At 60.9% G+C, this 13388-nt stretch overlaps 2 protein-coding genes across 4 annotated transcripts; both read left to right on the top strand.

Annotated features, from left to right (window-relative positions):
- The first annotated feature begins 252 nt into the window (after window positions 1-252).
- Window positions 253-6168, top strand: MPL (MPL proto-oncogene, thrombopoietin receptor). Of its 3 annotated transcripts, none has more exons than XM_072867579.1 (12): window positions 253-505; window positions 2646-2781; window positions 3126-3301; window positions 3525-3778; window positions 3855-4011; window positions 4178-4307; window positions 4637-4809; window positions 4919-5061; window positions 5216-5375; window positions 5555-5642; window positions 5776-5863; window positions 5956-6168. In XM_072867579.1, exons 1-12 carry the CDS (start codon window positions 253-255, stop codon window positions 6160-6162), a joined length of 1965 nt encoding a protein of 654 aa, XP_072723680.1. In that variant the 3' UTR covers window positions 6163-6168. The 3 variants fall into 3 exon arrangements, with proteins under 3 accessions (XP_072723680.1, XP_072723682.1, XP_072723681.1); XM_072867581.1 differs by having other exon boundaries at window positions 311-505; window positions 3204-3301; XM_072867580.1 differs by having other exon boundaries at window positions 311-505; window positions 3891-4011.
- A 215-nt stretch (window positions 6169-6383) lies between these two features.
- On the top strand, window positions 6384-12465 carry CDC20 (cell division cycle 20). The gene is made up of 11 exons (XM_072867229.1): window positions 6384-6482; window positions 7307-7509; window positions 8088-8233; window positions 8991-9087; window positions 9635-9763; window positions 10156-10352; window positions 10681-10775; window positions 11124-11355; window positions 11477-11602; window positions 11773-11890; window positions 12203-12465. Exons 1-11 carry the CDS (start codon window positions 6436-6438, stop codon window positions 12379-12381), a joined length of 1569 nt encoding a protein of 522 aa, XP_072723330.1. The 5' UTR covers window positions 6384-6435; the 3' UTR covers window positions 12382-12465.
- The last annotated feature ends 923 nt before the right edge of the window (window positions 12466-13388 follow it).

Here is a 13388-nt window from a genome sequence, read left to right as displayed (position 1 = left end):
TGCCCCGTGCACCCACGTGCCTGCAGCACCCACCAGCCTGCCCTGCCCTGCCTGCTTTGCCCTGCTTGCCCCATGTGGGGGCCTCCCTGGTTTCTCAGGGGTTGTTTTTCTTCCTACTCCAGCCTCCCGGTGTGCCGGTAGCCACAAGGGCAGGACGTGCCGCCTATCTGATAGGAGCAGTCTCTCTTGGCACTGCGGCTGGTGGCGGAGGGGCCGCAGCATGGTGGTTTCAGGCACGGGGAAGTGCCGGCGATGGGGTGGGGGGAGCCTCCAGCCAGGCTTCCTGAGCTGCACAGCCACCACTTCCCAGATAAAGGTATCGGCCGGAGGAGCCGTAGCAGCTCCCGGGGCGCTGGGAAGGGCCGAGCACAGCACGCGCGGCCTCGGCACACGGGGTGCAGGATGGCAGCCTGCCTGCACCAAGGCTGGCTGCTCTCGCTGCTCCCTGCTGTCCTGCTCAGCCTCCGCAGCACGCCCTCAGCCCCTGAGCTGGTGACATCCCAAGGTAGGTCCTTGGGGCCATTTTCTCCCCCAAAGGATGAGCCAGAGAGGAGCTGGCACGCTGGGTACAGGCAGCGAGCACCCTAAGGCACCCAGAACCTGCAGGGTTGGGGAGGGGGCATCCCAGGAGGGTGTGCGGGGGGGTTTCAAGGTGGGCAATGGAGCTCCCTTCTCACCCGTGGGACACTCTGGGGTGCCTGGAGCAAAGGGATGTCCTGCTCTCTGTGGGCAAGACCCGGCTGTCCCTGGGTGCCCCTTTGGGATGGCAGCCTGCAGCTCCCAGCCCTGCGCAGGTGGCAGGGGGGCTCCCCGCTCATCAAAAGCTCTCGGAGTTATGATGACAGGGTCTGAGCAAAATTCAAGCTAACATCTGACAGCACAGCTCTGCACTGCGGGTAATGCTGTGGCACTGCCAGGCTAATGCCAATGCTCCCGCACCGGCCTTGCCATGATCTAACTGCCCCACCGAGCATCCTGAGCTCAGCCGGTAGCTGGCCCCAGCCTGGCTCGCTGTGCCTGGCAGAGCTGCTTCCCAGCTTTCTCCCATTGCAGGCCTGTCCATGCTTTCTTTGAGCCCCTCCTTAGCCCTTTTAACACTTCTATAACACCATAAAAAGCATTAACTGAATAAAATCCTGTTGATCTCCTGCTCATCTCTCCAGCCCCACTCCAGGTCTCTGGCCATGGCAGGCTCAGGAGCACATTTTGTGTCACCCCCGTAGGGGCAGTGGGAGGAAGGACAGGGTTGCAGCATCATTGTGCCCCGAGCCGCTGCCCAAGGGCAGCTGGTGCAGGCTGCAGAGCCGTGCAGCCGCTATTCCTAGGAAACGGCCTGCACCCAGCAAAGACGCTCCGGTAACCCACAGGACCAACATGGCCTCCCACGGATGCCACGGGTCCCCGTGCCACTGGGCTGCTGGGACCTGGCCACCCCATCCCCTGGTGCTGGGAGCTGGGGGGGGTCATGGAGCCGGCTTGAGGCCCGGGAGGGGTGCAATGGAGTGCAAAAAGGGAAGAGCAGGTAGAGGAGAGGTGTGGTCTGTGGGGAAGGGACGTGGGCTGGAGGAGGAAGGGAACACAGGGCTGGGAAAGGAAGAACAGGGCTGGGGCTCAGGGCAAGGGAAGGGACAGGGAGAGCAGCGGGATACAGGGAGGGTGGCAAGGACATTTGGGGACAGTCCCTTATTCTTCACCTGGGGTGGGCTCAGCTGACAATGCAGGGGGTGCAGAGCAGAGAACTGATGTGTTCAGCACATAGAGCAGGGCTGGGTGCTGGCAGGGGGCTTGTTGTGGGGTCCTTCAGCTGGGGGCAGCCCTGGGGGAAGGGGACACATTCCAGAAGGAGGAGGAGGAGGAGGAGGGCTGGGGCAGGTCCCAGGGCAGAGGCAGTGGGGGAAAAGGGGGTGCTGGAGCAACGCTGGAGGCAGCGAGGCCACCCCTGTGCTTCACACATCTGAATCTTGGGGCTGTCCCCTTTTCCCTGACAATCGGGACAGGCGCCCATGTGCCAGCAAAGGCACCGGTGCTTGGGACGGAGACCCTGCAGGGTTTGATGCTCCAGCTCACCCCTGCAATGACAGGGAGAGCAGCTTGCTGAGTGGGGCAGAGAAACTCACGGCCCCCCAAGCAGTCTGCGGGCCAGGGTTTGAGCATCCCCCCCTGCTCAGGACCACACACCCCCATGCCAGCCCCTAGGCCCTTTCCCTCTCCCCGGGGCGCTGCTCCTCCTTATCTCACTTCCACGCACCTTCCGGCGTGAGCAGGGCAGGGGTGCTTCCCCCCGATCGCCGGGCCCCGAGCCCCCCTCCAACCACAGGGCTATTTCAGGATGTTTGTTTGTCCCGAAGGACCCCGGGTGCTGAGGAGGGGGGAGCGATGGGGCCAGCCAGTGGGGAGCCCTACCGCCCACCAGGACCCTGGTGCAAGCCAGCAGCCAGCACACATGCCACGTCCCTCCCCACTGTGCCAAGCTGGCGGAGGGCACCTGTGCCACAGCCATGTCCACGGCCATGCCCACACTGCCCCAGGTGCCGGCACAGCCTGGCCTCAGCGGCAAGCTGGCCAGTGGGCACAGGGCAGGGGGACACAGCTGGGATGGGGACAGGTTTGTGCCCAGGGGCTCCTCACGCCCACGCTCCTCCCAGATGCTGCACTGCTGGCAGGGGTGCCCGAGGACATCCTCTGCTTCTCCCGCTCCTTCGAGGACCTCACCTGCTTCTGGGATGAGGAGGAAGAGGCGGCAGCGAGCAGGACATGCCACTTCTACTACTGGTACAGCAGGTAGGAGGTGGTGGGGACACAGCCCAGCCTTGCCTTTGCCTGCACAGGGAGCAGCAGGGTTGGGGTGCTGCAGCTCTCCATGCCATCCTGGTGGCTCCCAGCTGCAGGGAGAGATGGTGGAGAGCCCACAGGAGCTACATAGCAGCCACCACACACCCTGTGTCAGGGCCAGGACCGTGGCTGTCCCTCAGTCCCATGGGGTCGGTGCCCTGCAGTGGATGGGGACACAAGGAAGGAGCTGGTGACACTGAGGTCTCGGTGCCATGCCCCAGGTCCCCTCTCCTCCAGCCTGGCCCCAGGCAGGAGGCTTGGGGTGCTGCAGAACACCGCCCTCCATTCCCCAGGGATGCGCCCACAGCATGCGCAGTCTCCACGTGGCACCGTGGGGCTGGCAGGACACGGCACATCTGCGTCTTCCCCAGCCAGGACGTGCGGCTCTTCACCCAGCTCCACCTCCATGTTCTGGATGCCACCACCAACCAGACCAAGTACTGGCGGGAGCTCAGTGTGGATGCGGTGGGTGAGTCCCTCCTACTGGGCAATACCTGTGTGACACGAGGACAGTCCCCAGACCTGGGTTCCCCGTCCTTCTGCCCGCCACAGGGGCTGGCAGCACCCTGCGTCCTGCATGCCGGGCATGGAGGCAGCCCTGGGGGGACTGCCAGGTGTCCTCCGGCAGGACCAGGGGTTGCCCAGATGGGGGCTGCCGCAGGAGGGCAAACACCCTGGCACATTTCCTGCAGGTCTCATCGCCCCCCCAGTGAACATCACGGCCCGCTGGGCCGGGGCTGTGGGGCAGCTTTGCGTGTCGTGGCAGCCGCCACTCGCCGACTACCTGAACTTCTTCCTCTACGAGGTGCGGTGCTGCCCTGCCAGCTCCCCAGAGACTCCCTGCAGCACCGCATCGGACCCCGGTGGCCAGCACCCCAGCCAGCCAGCCAGCAGCACCCACACATCCACAGCCGGGGCAGCCGCAGCTTCCCCAGGAGTGGGGAAGGTACATAGAGGAGCCAGGGCTGGGCAGAGGGATTTGGGGGCTGCAGCCGCTCCCCAGCCTGGCCCCTCTCCTACAGGGTCTGGTCAAGGCCAACACCTGGGTGGTCCTCCAGGACCTGCAGCCGGGGGTGAGGTACCACATCCAGGTGCGCAGCAAGCCCGATGGCACCTCCATGGACGGCGTCTGGGGGCCCTGGTCGCAGGCAGTGGCTGCGGAGACACCCCGCTCCTCTGGTGAGCGGCCATCCCCACCACCAGGGTGCTGGCTGGCATGGCGGGGAGGCACCCACACCTGGGTCTGCGAGGGGTGGGGGTCCTGGGGTAGGCAAGGTGCAGCACCCAGGTTTTGGGGAGCTGGGGGTAAGCAGCCCCCTCCCTGCCCTGGCTCTTGCCTGCCCAGGAGACATCAGGCTGTGCTGCAGCACCCCTGACCTGCGGCACGTGCGTTGCGAGTGGAGCTGGGACCCCGCAGAGCCCCGCGGCTCCCACCAGCTCTTCTACCGGGCACCTCCGAGCGGGGCCAGCACGAGGTAATGAGCGTGGCGGGGACATAGCACTCAGGCAGAGGGGTGGCACATCCCAGGCACCACCAGCCCTGCTCAGTGTCCCACATCCCACACTGTGCCACCTGGCTCTGTGCCCTGCCCTGCCCTACCACCATCGACCTCACACCTCCCCACCACCACTCCTGGCCACACTGCCCCTCCGACTACAGGCAGCGCTGGCTTTCCTGGGCAAGTGCAGGAGGAGTGAGGCAGCGCCGGATGCGGGGACAGGGTGGCCCCAGAGCAGGGCTGGCAGCGGGCGAGGGAGTAGGGCCACCACGGTGGGGCTGACTGGCTCCCTGCTCCTCATGCAGGGAAGACGCATGGCAGCGGTGCGAGGAGGTGAGCGTGGGGGCACAGGGCACCCACACCTGCACCTTCCAGCCCAGGGCTGGCAGCGCCATCTCTGTCCTGGTGAACGTCACCCAGCCCCACGCGCTGCCCACACTCAGCTACTTCAAGGAGCCCTTCTGGCTGCACCAGGCTGGTGAGTCCCAGCACCACGGCGGCCCCTGCCCTTGCCTGTGCCCAGCTGGCGGGGGACACAGCATCCCACGTCCCGTTCCATGGCAGTGACACGTCCCTGTGCCCAACAGTGCTCACAGATGCCCCACAGCTCATGCAGGCGACAGTGTCACAGGGCCGGCTGAGCCTGCAGTGGCTGCCACCCCTGGAGGCACTTGCAGAGCAGCTGGACTACCAGGTCCGCTACGCTGTGGAGAACAGCCATGACTGGAAGGTAGGGCATGGCTGGGGCTCCCCTGAGCTGCTCTGCCCACCTCCGCTGCCAGCACATGGCCCGCGTGGGGTCAGGCACGACGGACCTGCACCGCAGCGCTGTCCCTCGGCCACCCCGCAGCAGCTGTCATCTCCAGCTTGGCTCTGCCCTGCAGGTCCTGCAGGTCCCACAGGCAGCCAGGAGAGAAGTCCTGGACCTACGGCCAGGCGCCCGCTACCATGCCCAGGTGCGGGCCCAGCCCAGCGGGCCGTGGTACCAGGGCAGCTGGAGCGCCTGGTCCAAACCTGTCGTGGTTGACGCCATGGCCGATGCAGGTAAGGGACAGGGCAGGAATGGAGGCTGCGGCCAGAAGAGCCACACGGCCAAGGGAAGGACACCGAGAGTGCTGGAAATGGAATGGGGAGCACCGGGCAGCGGGTGACAGGGTGGTGAAGGGCTCAGCGGTGGCCAGACCAGGCAGGGCTACAGTCCCAGCATTCCTCCTCCATTGCAGGCTGGATCATCCCGAGTGTTACAGTGGTGCCGCTGCTCTTCACAGGAGTGCTCCTGGGGCTGCGGTGCACCTTCCCCTCCCTCTACAGGTAAGGGCTGTGCCCGAGGCGGGCGGAGGTGGTGGTGGGGGGTGTCCAGCACCAGGCCCGGGCACCCTGCCCGGGGGCGTCAGAGCACCCCAGGGCTGGGGTTTACCTTCGACACCCTCTTCCCCGCACCCAGCAACGTGAAGCAGAAGCTCTGGCCCCCCGTCCCCGACCTGCACCGCGCACTGGGCAGCTTCCTCCACGAGAGCAGCAAGCACTGCCAGGTGAGGGGGCTGGGGCAGGGCCCACCGCGGCTGAGCCCCCACGGGGGCAGCTGAAGGGCCGCCCCCACCGCGCCCCCTCTGTCTCCCCCCAGGCCAACGTCTTCTACAAGCAGCCGCCGGAGGAGGCCGTCCTGCCCTGCCTGCTGGAGGTGCTGCCCGGCCCGCAGGGGGAGGCGGGCGCGCCGCCCCCGCCGCCGGAGCACGCTGCCGGCCGGCTGCCCAGCACCGACATCGCCAACCAGTCCTACCTGCTCATGAGCGGCTGGGAGCCGCGCGGGCCGCCCCCCGCCCCGACATAAACAAGACGCGCAACCACCCGGCCTCCTCTCTCCTTCGCGGCGCCCCGGCCCGGCCCACAGCCCCGCGGGGAAGCGGAGCTCCGCCACCCCCCCGCTCCCGCTCCCTGTCCTCGCCACCCACCCACTGGCGGCACGCGCAGCCGTCCGGCGGGGAGAGCCCCGCCCCGCCGCGCGGCCCAGCCAATCGCGGCGCGGCGCGCTGTGGTCGCCATGGCAGCGCGCGGCGGTTGGGTTTGAAGCGGCCAATGGGAGGAGCGGCCGCGCGGGGTTTAAATGCTGCCGCGGAATAGGGCTGCGCGAGCCTCAACCGCAGAGCGGAGGTGAGGGGCGGCGGCGGGGTCCTGGGGGGGAGCCTGAGGAGCGGCCGGGGAGGTGGGGGGCGCGCGCGCCCTGAGGCGAAGCGAGTCATGAGAGAGACCTTGGTGGCGAAGGGGACCTTGATGCGCGGCCTTGGCGGGGAGGGGAGGCAGCCCTGAAGCGGCCCCTGAGGAGCGGCCTGGGGGGTGTCCTGTGGTGGAGAGATCCCTGAGGAGCGGCCTGGGAGGGATGTCCTGTAGTGGAAAGGGCCCTGAGGAGCCGCTGGGGGGTAGGTCCTGTGGTGGAGAGCCCCGAGGAGCGGCCGGGGGGGGTCCTGTGGTGGAGAGAGCCCCGAGGAGCGGCCGGGGGGTCCTGTGGTGGAGAGAGCCCCGAGGAGCGGCCGGGGGGTCCTGTGGTGGAGAGAGCCCCGAGGAGCGGCCGGGGGGGGGTCCTGTGGTGGAGAGAGCCCCGAGGAGCGGCCGGGGGGGTCCTGTGGTGGAGAGAGCCCCGAGGAGCGGCCGGGGGGGTCCTGTGGTGGAGAGAGCCCCGAGGAGCGGCCGGGGGGGTCCTGTGGTGGAGAGAGCCCCGAGGAGCGGCCGGGGGGGGGGTCCTGTGGTGGAGAGAGCCCCGAGGAGCGGCCTGGGAGGGAGTCCTGTGGTGGAGAGAGCCCCGAGGAGCGGCCTGGGGGGGAGTCCTGTGGTGGAGAGAGCCCCGAGGAGTGGCCTGGGAGGGATGTCCTGTGGTGGAGAGGGCCCTGAGGCGAAGCCGAAGGCGGGACCCGGCGGAGGAGGGCTGCAGCCCCGCCGGCGTGCCTGCGCGGGGCCCCGCTGACGCCGTCCGCCCGCAGCGCCATGGCGCAGTTCGTGTTCGAGGCGGACCTGCACGGGCTGCTGAGGCTGGACACGCCGATCCCTAACGCGCCGCCCGCGCGGTGGCAGCGCAAGGCCAAGGAGAGCGGCGCCCCCGGGCCCAGCCCCGCCGCCGGGGTGTCACCCATGAAGCCGGCCAATCGCTCCCACAGCTCCAGCAAGACACCGTCCAGGACACCCGGTGAGCGGCGGCGACCAGCGGCATAGGTTGGGTGGGGGGAAGCGTCGCCCGGGCTGTTTGCCTGTAGCCGCGGGGCTGTGGGCTCCCTGCCAGGCTGCCCTAGCCGGCCTGCTGGTCAGGCAGAAGGAGGTGGGCTACACTGCCTGGCTCCTGCGAGTCACTCACCTTCTCCTCCTCAGCGTGAGGTGGGCAGAGCTCTGTGCACTGGGGCTGGGTGAACTGCTGACCTCCCCCAGCTGAGCTTTGGTGGCACAGCTGTGTGTTGGGACAAGTGTGGATAGGACTGTCTGCTGACAGCTTTGCATGCTGTAACAGTATTTTTGCATCCTCTCCATACCTGTGAACTCTGGAATTGTTGCACCAGACCCAAGGAGTTGTCTCCTGGCAGTCCCTAACCAGAGCTTAGTGCCATTATACAGGGGGGCCAGAAATATGAGTTAGTTGTGACTGGATGATAGAGCTCTCTGGTCCTTGTCTGGTAGGTGTGATGTGGAAGAGTGATGTGTTTGCTGTCTCTTGAAAGCTTGAATACAGGCTGTTCAATAGCTGTAAAGCAATATCTATGCATGTGAATGCAGGTAAATCTGGATCCAAAATCCAGAGCACCCCAACAAAGGCCGGGGGGGATCGCTACATTCCCAACCGCAGCACTATGCAGATGGAGATGGCCAATTTCCTCCTAACCAAAGAGAATGACCCTGCTGAGGAGTCCCCTACCAAGAAGGTGAGCAAGTTACAATTACTACAATGATCACTACCAAACACCTAATCCTTCTTGGCCTTTTACAGAGAAGCAAACTGTAAGTTCTATCAAGTGGGCACATGGGGCTGACAGCCCCAGCCATCACTGCTTCCAGCTCTGGGCTTCAGGAGTCAGGAGCCTGGGATGAAGTGGAAGCTGTAGAGCCTGCAAACGGAATGGGTACACAGCTGCTACACTGGAGCTTGAGTGTAGCTGCTCTGCGGGGATGTCTTCCTAGGCACAGGGAAGAGCATAGAGCCTTACACCTCTGCTTCTACGGACTCTACTTCTGGTAGCAAAATTCAACTTTGGGCTAATGAGGCTTTAAAATACAGCGCGCTACAGAGACACAAAGTTGTGAGCCTGTGCACAGTGAAACTGCTGGTGGTAGCTATTCTAGGACAATGTCTACATGGGGAGCTATTCTGGAATGTGTGCACTGTGTTCTGAAATCTGTTTATGAAGCATTTAGTCCCTTGTGGCTGTGGCTTTCCCCACTGGCAATAAGACACTGAATTTGCCACTCTTCTGTATGAAAATATGAACAGGACAGTGTGCCAATGTCTGAGGAAAAACTACTTTCAGGTGCCTGTCTGTAGCTGACTCCCACAGCACAGGTGTACACCTCCTGATTCTGGGAGAAGGGGGCTCAGGTGTGTCCTCTGCCAGCTGCAGTTTTAAGTGCAGCATGGGCTTTGTGTTTCACATGCATCTCACTGAGGGTGGTTTGTCTCTGTAGGAGCAACAGAAAGCCTGGGCAGTGAATCTGAATGGCTTTGATATAGAAGAGGCAAAGATCCTCCGCCTCAGTGGAAAGCCACAGAATGCTCCAGAAGGTATGATACAGGGTCTGTGCGAGTTGACTCAGCTGGAGAGATCTGGGCAGGGGAACAGCAACACAGAGGCCCTGTGTGTGGACACAGGAGAGATCAACTGGCTTCTCAGAGCTGCTGTGCACACTGGAGTGTCCCTCCTTAGGTTTCCTGAGGTTGAGGGGCTGCATAACAGCTACAGTGAATTTATTTACAAAAGTTGAAATGACTGCCAGTTGCTCACTTGTACTGCAGGTGGCAAACCTTCCTGAGGTCTGCAAAAGCTTCAAACTCTCTGCTGTGCACTTTGTAGCCTAACTGTCACTAAACATAATGGGATACAGAAAACAAAGTGCTTGTCAGTTAAACTTGTTCCTGTGAATTAGGCAATTGGAGCTTTTCCTGGTTCAGCAGTTCATACTGCCAGTGATGTTAGCACATGGTGCTCTTCTGAGCCTATCTCTTCTCTCAGGACTTCATTTTCACTGGAGGGGATTTCTAATTGGGTGAGCAGAGCTCAGCTGGGAGGAAACAGTAACTTAGGTTAACAAATCTGTTCCTCTGCACACAGGCTATCAGAATAACCTGAAAGTGCTTTACAGTCAGAAAATGACACCTGGATCCAGCAGGAAGAATGGCAGATACATTCCCTCAATGCCGGACCGGATCCTGGATGCACCAGAGATCCGCAATGACTATTGTAAGTAGGCTGCAATGTTGAGTGCTGGGCACTGAGATCATTCTGCACTGGAGTGCAGTTCCTAGGACGGTGTGGTCTGAGGAACTGAAGCTCTAACTGGGCTGTTTCAGTATCTTATGCACCCAGGCTGGCACGGACCACTTCTGGAGTGTCCCTGTGTAGTCCTATAGGAACAGTGGTCCAGAGTGCTGTGTAGGTGACTTGGATCAGGGCTACCTGACACCATTAGCTGGGCACAGTGACACCCAGAAGGCTGCCCCTTACTTGTGTGTGTGTGTGTGTGCGCACACACACACACCTGGTGCAGGTGGAAGACCTGGCATCAGCACTAGTGAAGGGCAGGGCTCTCCAGGTAAGCGCAGTGTGACCTGCATTCCTCTTCCAAACTGTAGATCTGAATCTCATTGACTGGAGCTCTCAGAACTTCCTGGCAGTGGCTCTGGACAACTCTGTCTATCTGTGGAATCACACCTCTGGGGAGATTATCCAGCTGCTGCAGATGGAGCATCCAGATGATTACGTTTCCTCTGTGTCATGGATTAAAGAAGGAAACTACCTTGCTGTTGGCACAAGTAATGCTGAGGTCCAGGTGAGTGCAGGAGTAAAACTAGAGGTATTGTCTAGGGGTTGCTGGAGCTATGGGGCCTTGCAACAAAGGCTTGGCTAGCACAAGAAGGATGCAATGCACTCTGACTTTGTCTTGACCTGTGTTGGGTGGAAATGTCCACATCCAGCGATCAACTGCAGCAGCAAGGCAGAGTTTGGTTTTGGGGTTTTCTGACACCTGGAGTTACCTTCTGTTCTGTAGGCATGAGATACAAATTGAATGCCAGAGCCTGTGCAGTGAGGTTCCTAGGGCAAAGCAATGGGGCTGGGTTTCTTCATCCTCTGGAGAACTTATTGCTCTGCCTCTCTAGCTATGGGACATACAACAGCAGAAACGTCTACGAAACATGACCAGCCATTCTTCCCGTGTGGGGTCCCTCAGCTGGAACAGCTACATCCTCTCCAGGTAAAGCAGTGGGTGGGGGTGGGTAAAGGGCGGTATCCTTTGTTGCAGGTTCCTGTCCTAGATCTGTGAGTGGTGCAGGTTAGGGATGGCAGAGAGGAGTTTCTGTCCTGGCTTGGGATTCTTACTCAGCCTGTTCTGTTGGGACTGCGGGGAGAAGGCCTCTCTTCTCTCTTGCCCTTTGTGCTGAAGTTGTGGAGAGCTGCTGCGGCTGCTTTGCTCGTGCCAACAGGCCAGCAATGCTGGTAACACTTGTTGAAACCCAGTGGCAGGTATGGCAGTTTTGCAACAGCACAAAAATGGATTTTGAAAATATGTGCCAGCCTGACCCTGCCAGCCTTCTCTCTGCAGTGGGGCACGGACTGGCCACATCCACCACCATGATGTCAGAGTGGCTGAGCATCATGTGGCCACACTTGCTGGCCACACGCAGGAGGTGTGTGGACTCAAGTGGTCTCTAGATGGCCGCTACCTGGCCAGTGGTGGCAATGACAACCTGGTGAACATCTGGCCATGCACCCAAGGGGACAGTGGAGACTTTGCTCCTGTACAGACCTTCACTCAGCACCAGGGTGCTGTCAAGGTGAGTGCAGGGCTGCTCTGGGTGAGGTGTGGGCACATGTCTGTGTGCAAGGCAGACAGGCACCACTGGCTGTGCACAGGTTGTCTCTTGTGTGTCTTAGAATTAACTCTTTTTCTTTCAGGCTGTGGCATGGTGTCCATGGCAGTCAAATGTTCTAGCCACTGGAGGTGGGACTAGTGACAGACATATCCGCATCTGGAATGTGTGTTCTGGCACCTGCCTCAGTGCTGTTGATGCCCATTCCCAGGTGAGAAATGAACATCAGCTTGGTGACAAACACCTTCTGGCAGGACACCTATACAGAGCTGCTGGCTTCTGAGGCCCAGAGGCATGGGAAAGGAGGAGACCATGCCCATCTCTGGGTGGTGAGCATCGGCACAAGCAGCTTGTCTTACCTGCATTACTGCCTCTTTCCAGGTCTGTTCTATCCTGTGGTCAACAAACTACAAGGAGTTCATTTCAGGCCACGGCTTTGCACAGAATCAGCTGGTTGTATGGAAGTATCCAACAATGGCCAAGGTCACTGAGCTGCGAGGTAGGCTGGGCCTTTTGCCTGGGGAAGGGAGGGCTGCTAGAGGCTGAAGGCATGGTTTGAGCAGACTGGTGGCCTAGCCTGAAGCATCACTGATGCAGAATGGTGTCCAGGGGCATGCTGCTTAGAGGGAGGCACTCCTGTGGGCTGCTGAAGAGAGACCGCTGCTCCAAATGCATTGCCTAGGGTGTGAATTCATGCTGCCACAGCATGGTGTGGGGACAGCTCTGCAAGCTGGTGGGGCTCATGGGGCATATGGGAGAAAACTCTACTCATGATCAGCCCAGCCCTGACTGCACACCACCTCCTACTCAGGTCACACTGCCAGAGTCTTGAACCTGACTATGAGCCCTGATGGTGTAACAGTGGCCTCAGCAGCTGCTGATGAAACATTGCGACTCTGGCGCTGTTTTGAGATGGACCCCATAAAGAAGAAGGAGAAAGAGAAGGCAAACAGTGCCAAAAGCAGCATCATTCACCAGGGCATCCGATGAGCACACAGAGCTGTTGTGGGGAGGGGGGAATCTGGCTTACACACTGTACAGTATTTTAAATGTTAATAAACTGCTTTAATTTGATTTTTAATGGAGTCTGAAGAAAGAAAAGGCCATGGCTCACAGAACCAACCCCCTCTTCCCTGAGGAAGAGCTTCCCTTGTTCTCTAGGGTTAGTTTGCAGGCAGCCTCAGCCTGGCACAGCCCTGAAGTCCTGGGACAAGAAGGATGCTGTGCCATGGCTATACTTCTCTATCTGTCCCAGCTAAGGCAGGCATGTCACCTGCCATATCTTAATGCTGACCACATGTGCGGCTCCATCAGAGGCACTGTGGCTTGCTTGCACCCTGAGGGGGAAGCTGTAGCACTGAAAGACCCTAGATAGGGGTTCTCTGCTTGCAGCAGTAAGCTGATGTTTAGCCTGTGTCTAGAGAGGTCCCCACTTGGCCCCTTGTCTAGCAAAGCTCTACCAGGAAAGCCCAGGTTTCTTTGAGAAAGAGGTGCAAACCAGAATCATGGAGCAGCCTGGCCTGGGGCTGGATGCTGGTTCTGGTGTCCTGGTTCTTGTAAGAGAAACGGAAGTGTTAGGGGACGAAGAGGGTCTCTATATCAATGTCTGTGCTCTTGGTTTCTTTTAGAATAAAAGGTCAGAGCCTGGGTGACTTCTTAGCCCTCCATCCTGATCAGTGTGTCAAAACTGATCCTTCCCAGGGCTCCAGCCCTGCAGTGGGGCTAGGAGGAAGCATCCCTGACTTGCCTCACCTTCCACAAAGCAGTGAACCAGCTCTAAACTGGCCCCTGCTGAAGGGAGGGCCATCTGCCCAGCTGCTGCCTGCTTTGGTGCCAGCTGTGGTGGGGAGGAGCAAGGCTCAATTGAAAGCACAGTATGTCTGTGTCCCCAGCTTCTGCTGTGTCCTGCCTCTTGGCCAGGTGGGCCTTACTGTGCCTCTGCAGGCAACTACCAGCAGTGATCACCCATGCCAGAGCAGTCCGGGGACTTGTTCTTG

Source organism: Ciconia boyciana, chromosome 7 (genome assembly GCF_034638445.1).
Source record: "Ciconia boyciana chromosome 7, ASM3463844v1, whole genome shotgun sequence".
Classification (NCBI taxonomy): Eukaryota; Metazoa; Chordata; class Aves; order Ciconiiformes; family Ciconiidae; genus Ciconia; species Ciconia boyciana.
This window is presented reverse-complemented; position numbering and strand designations above follow the sequence as displayed.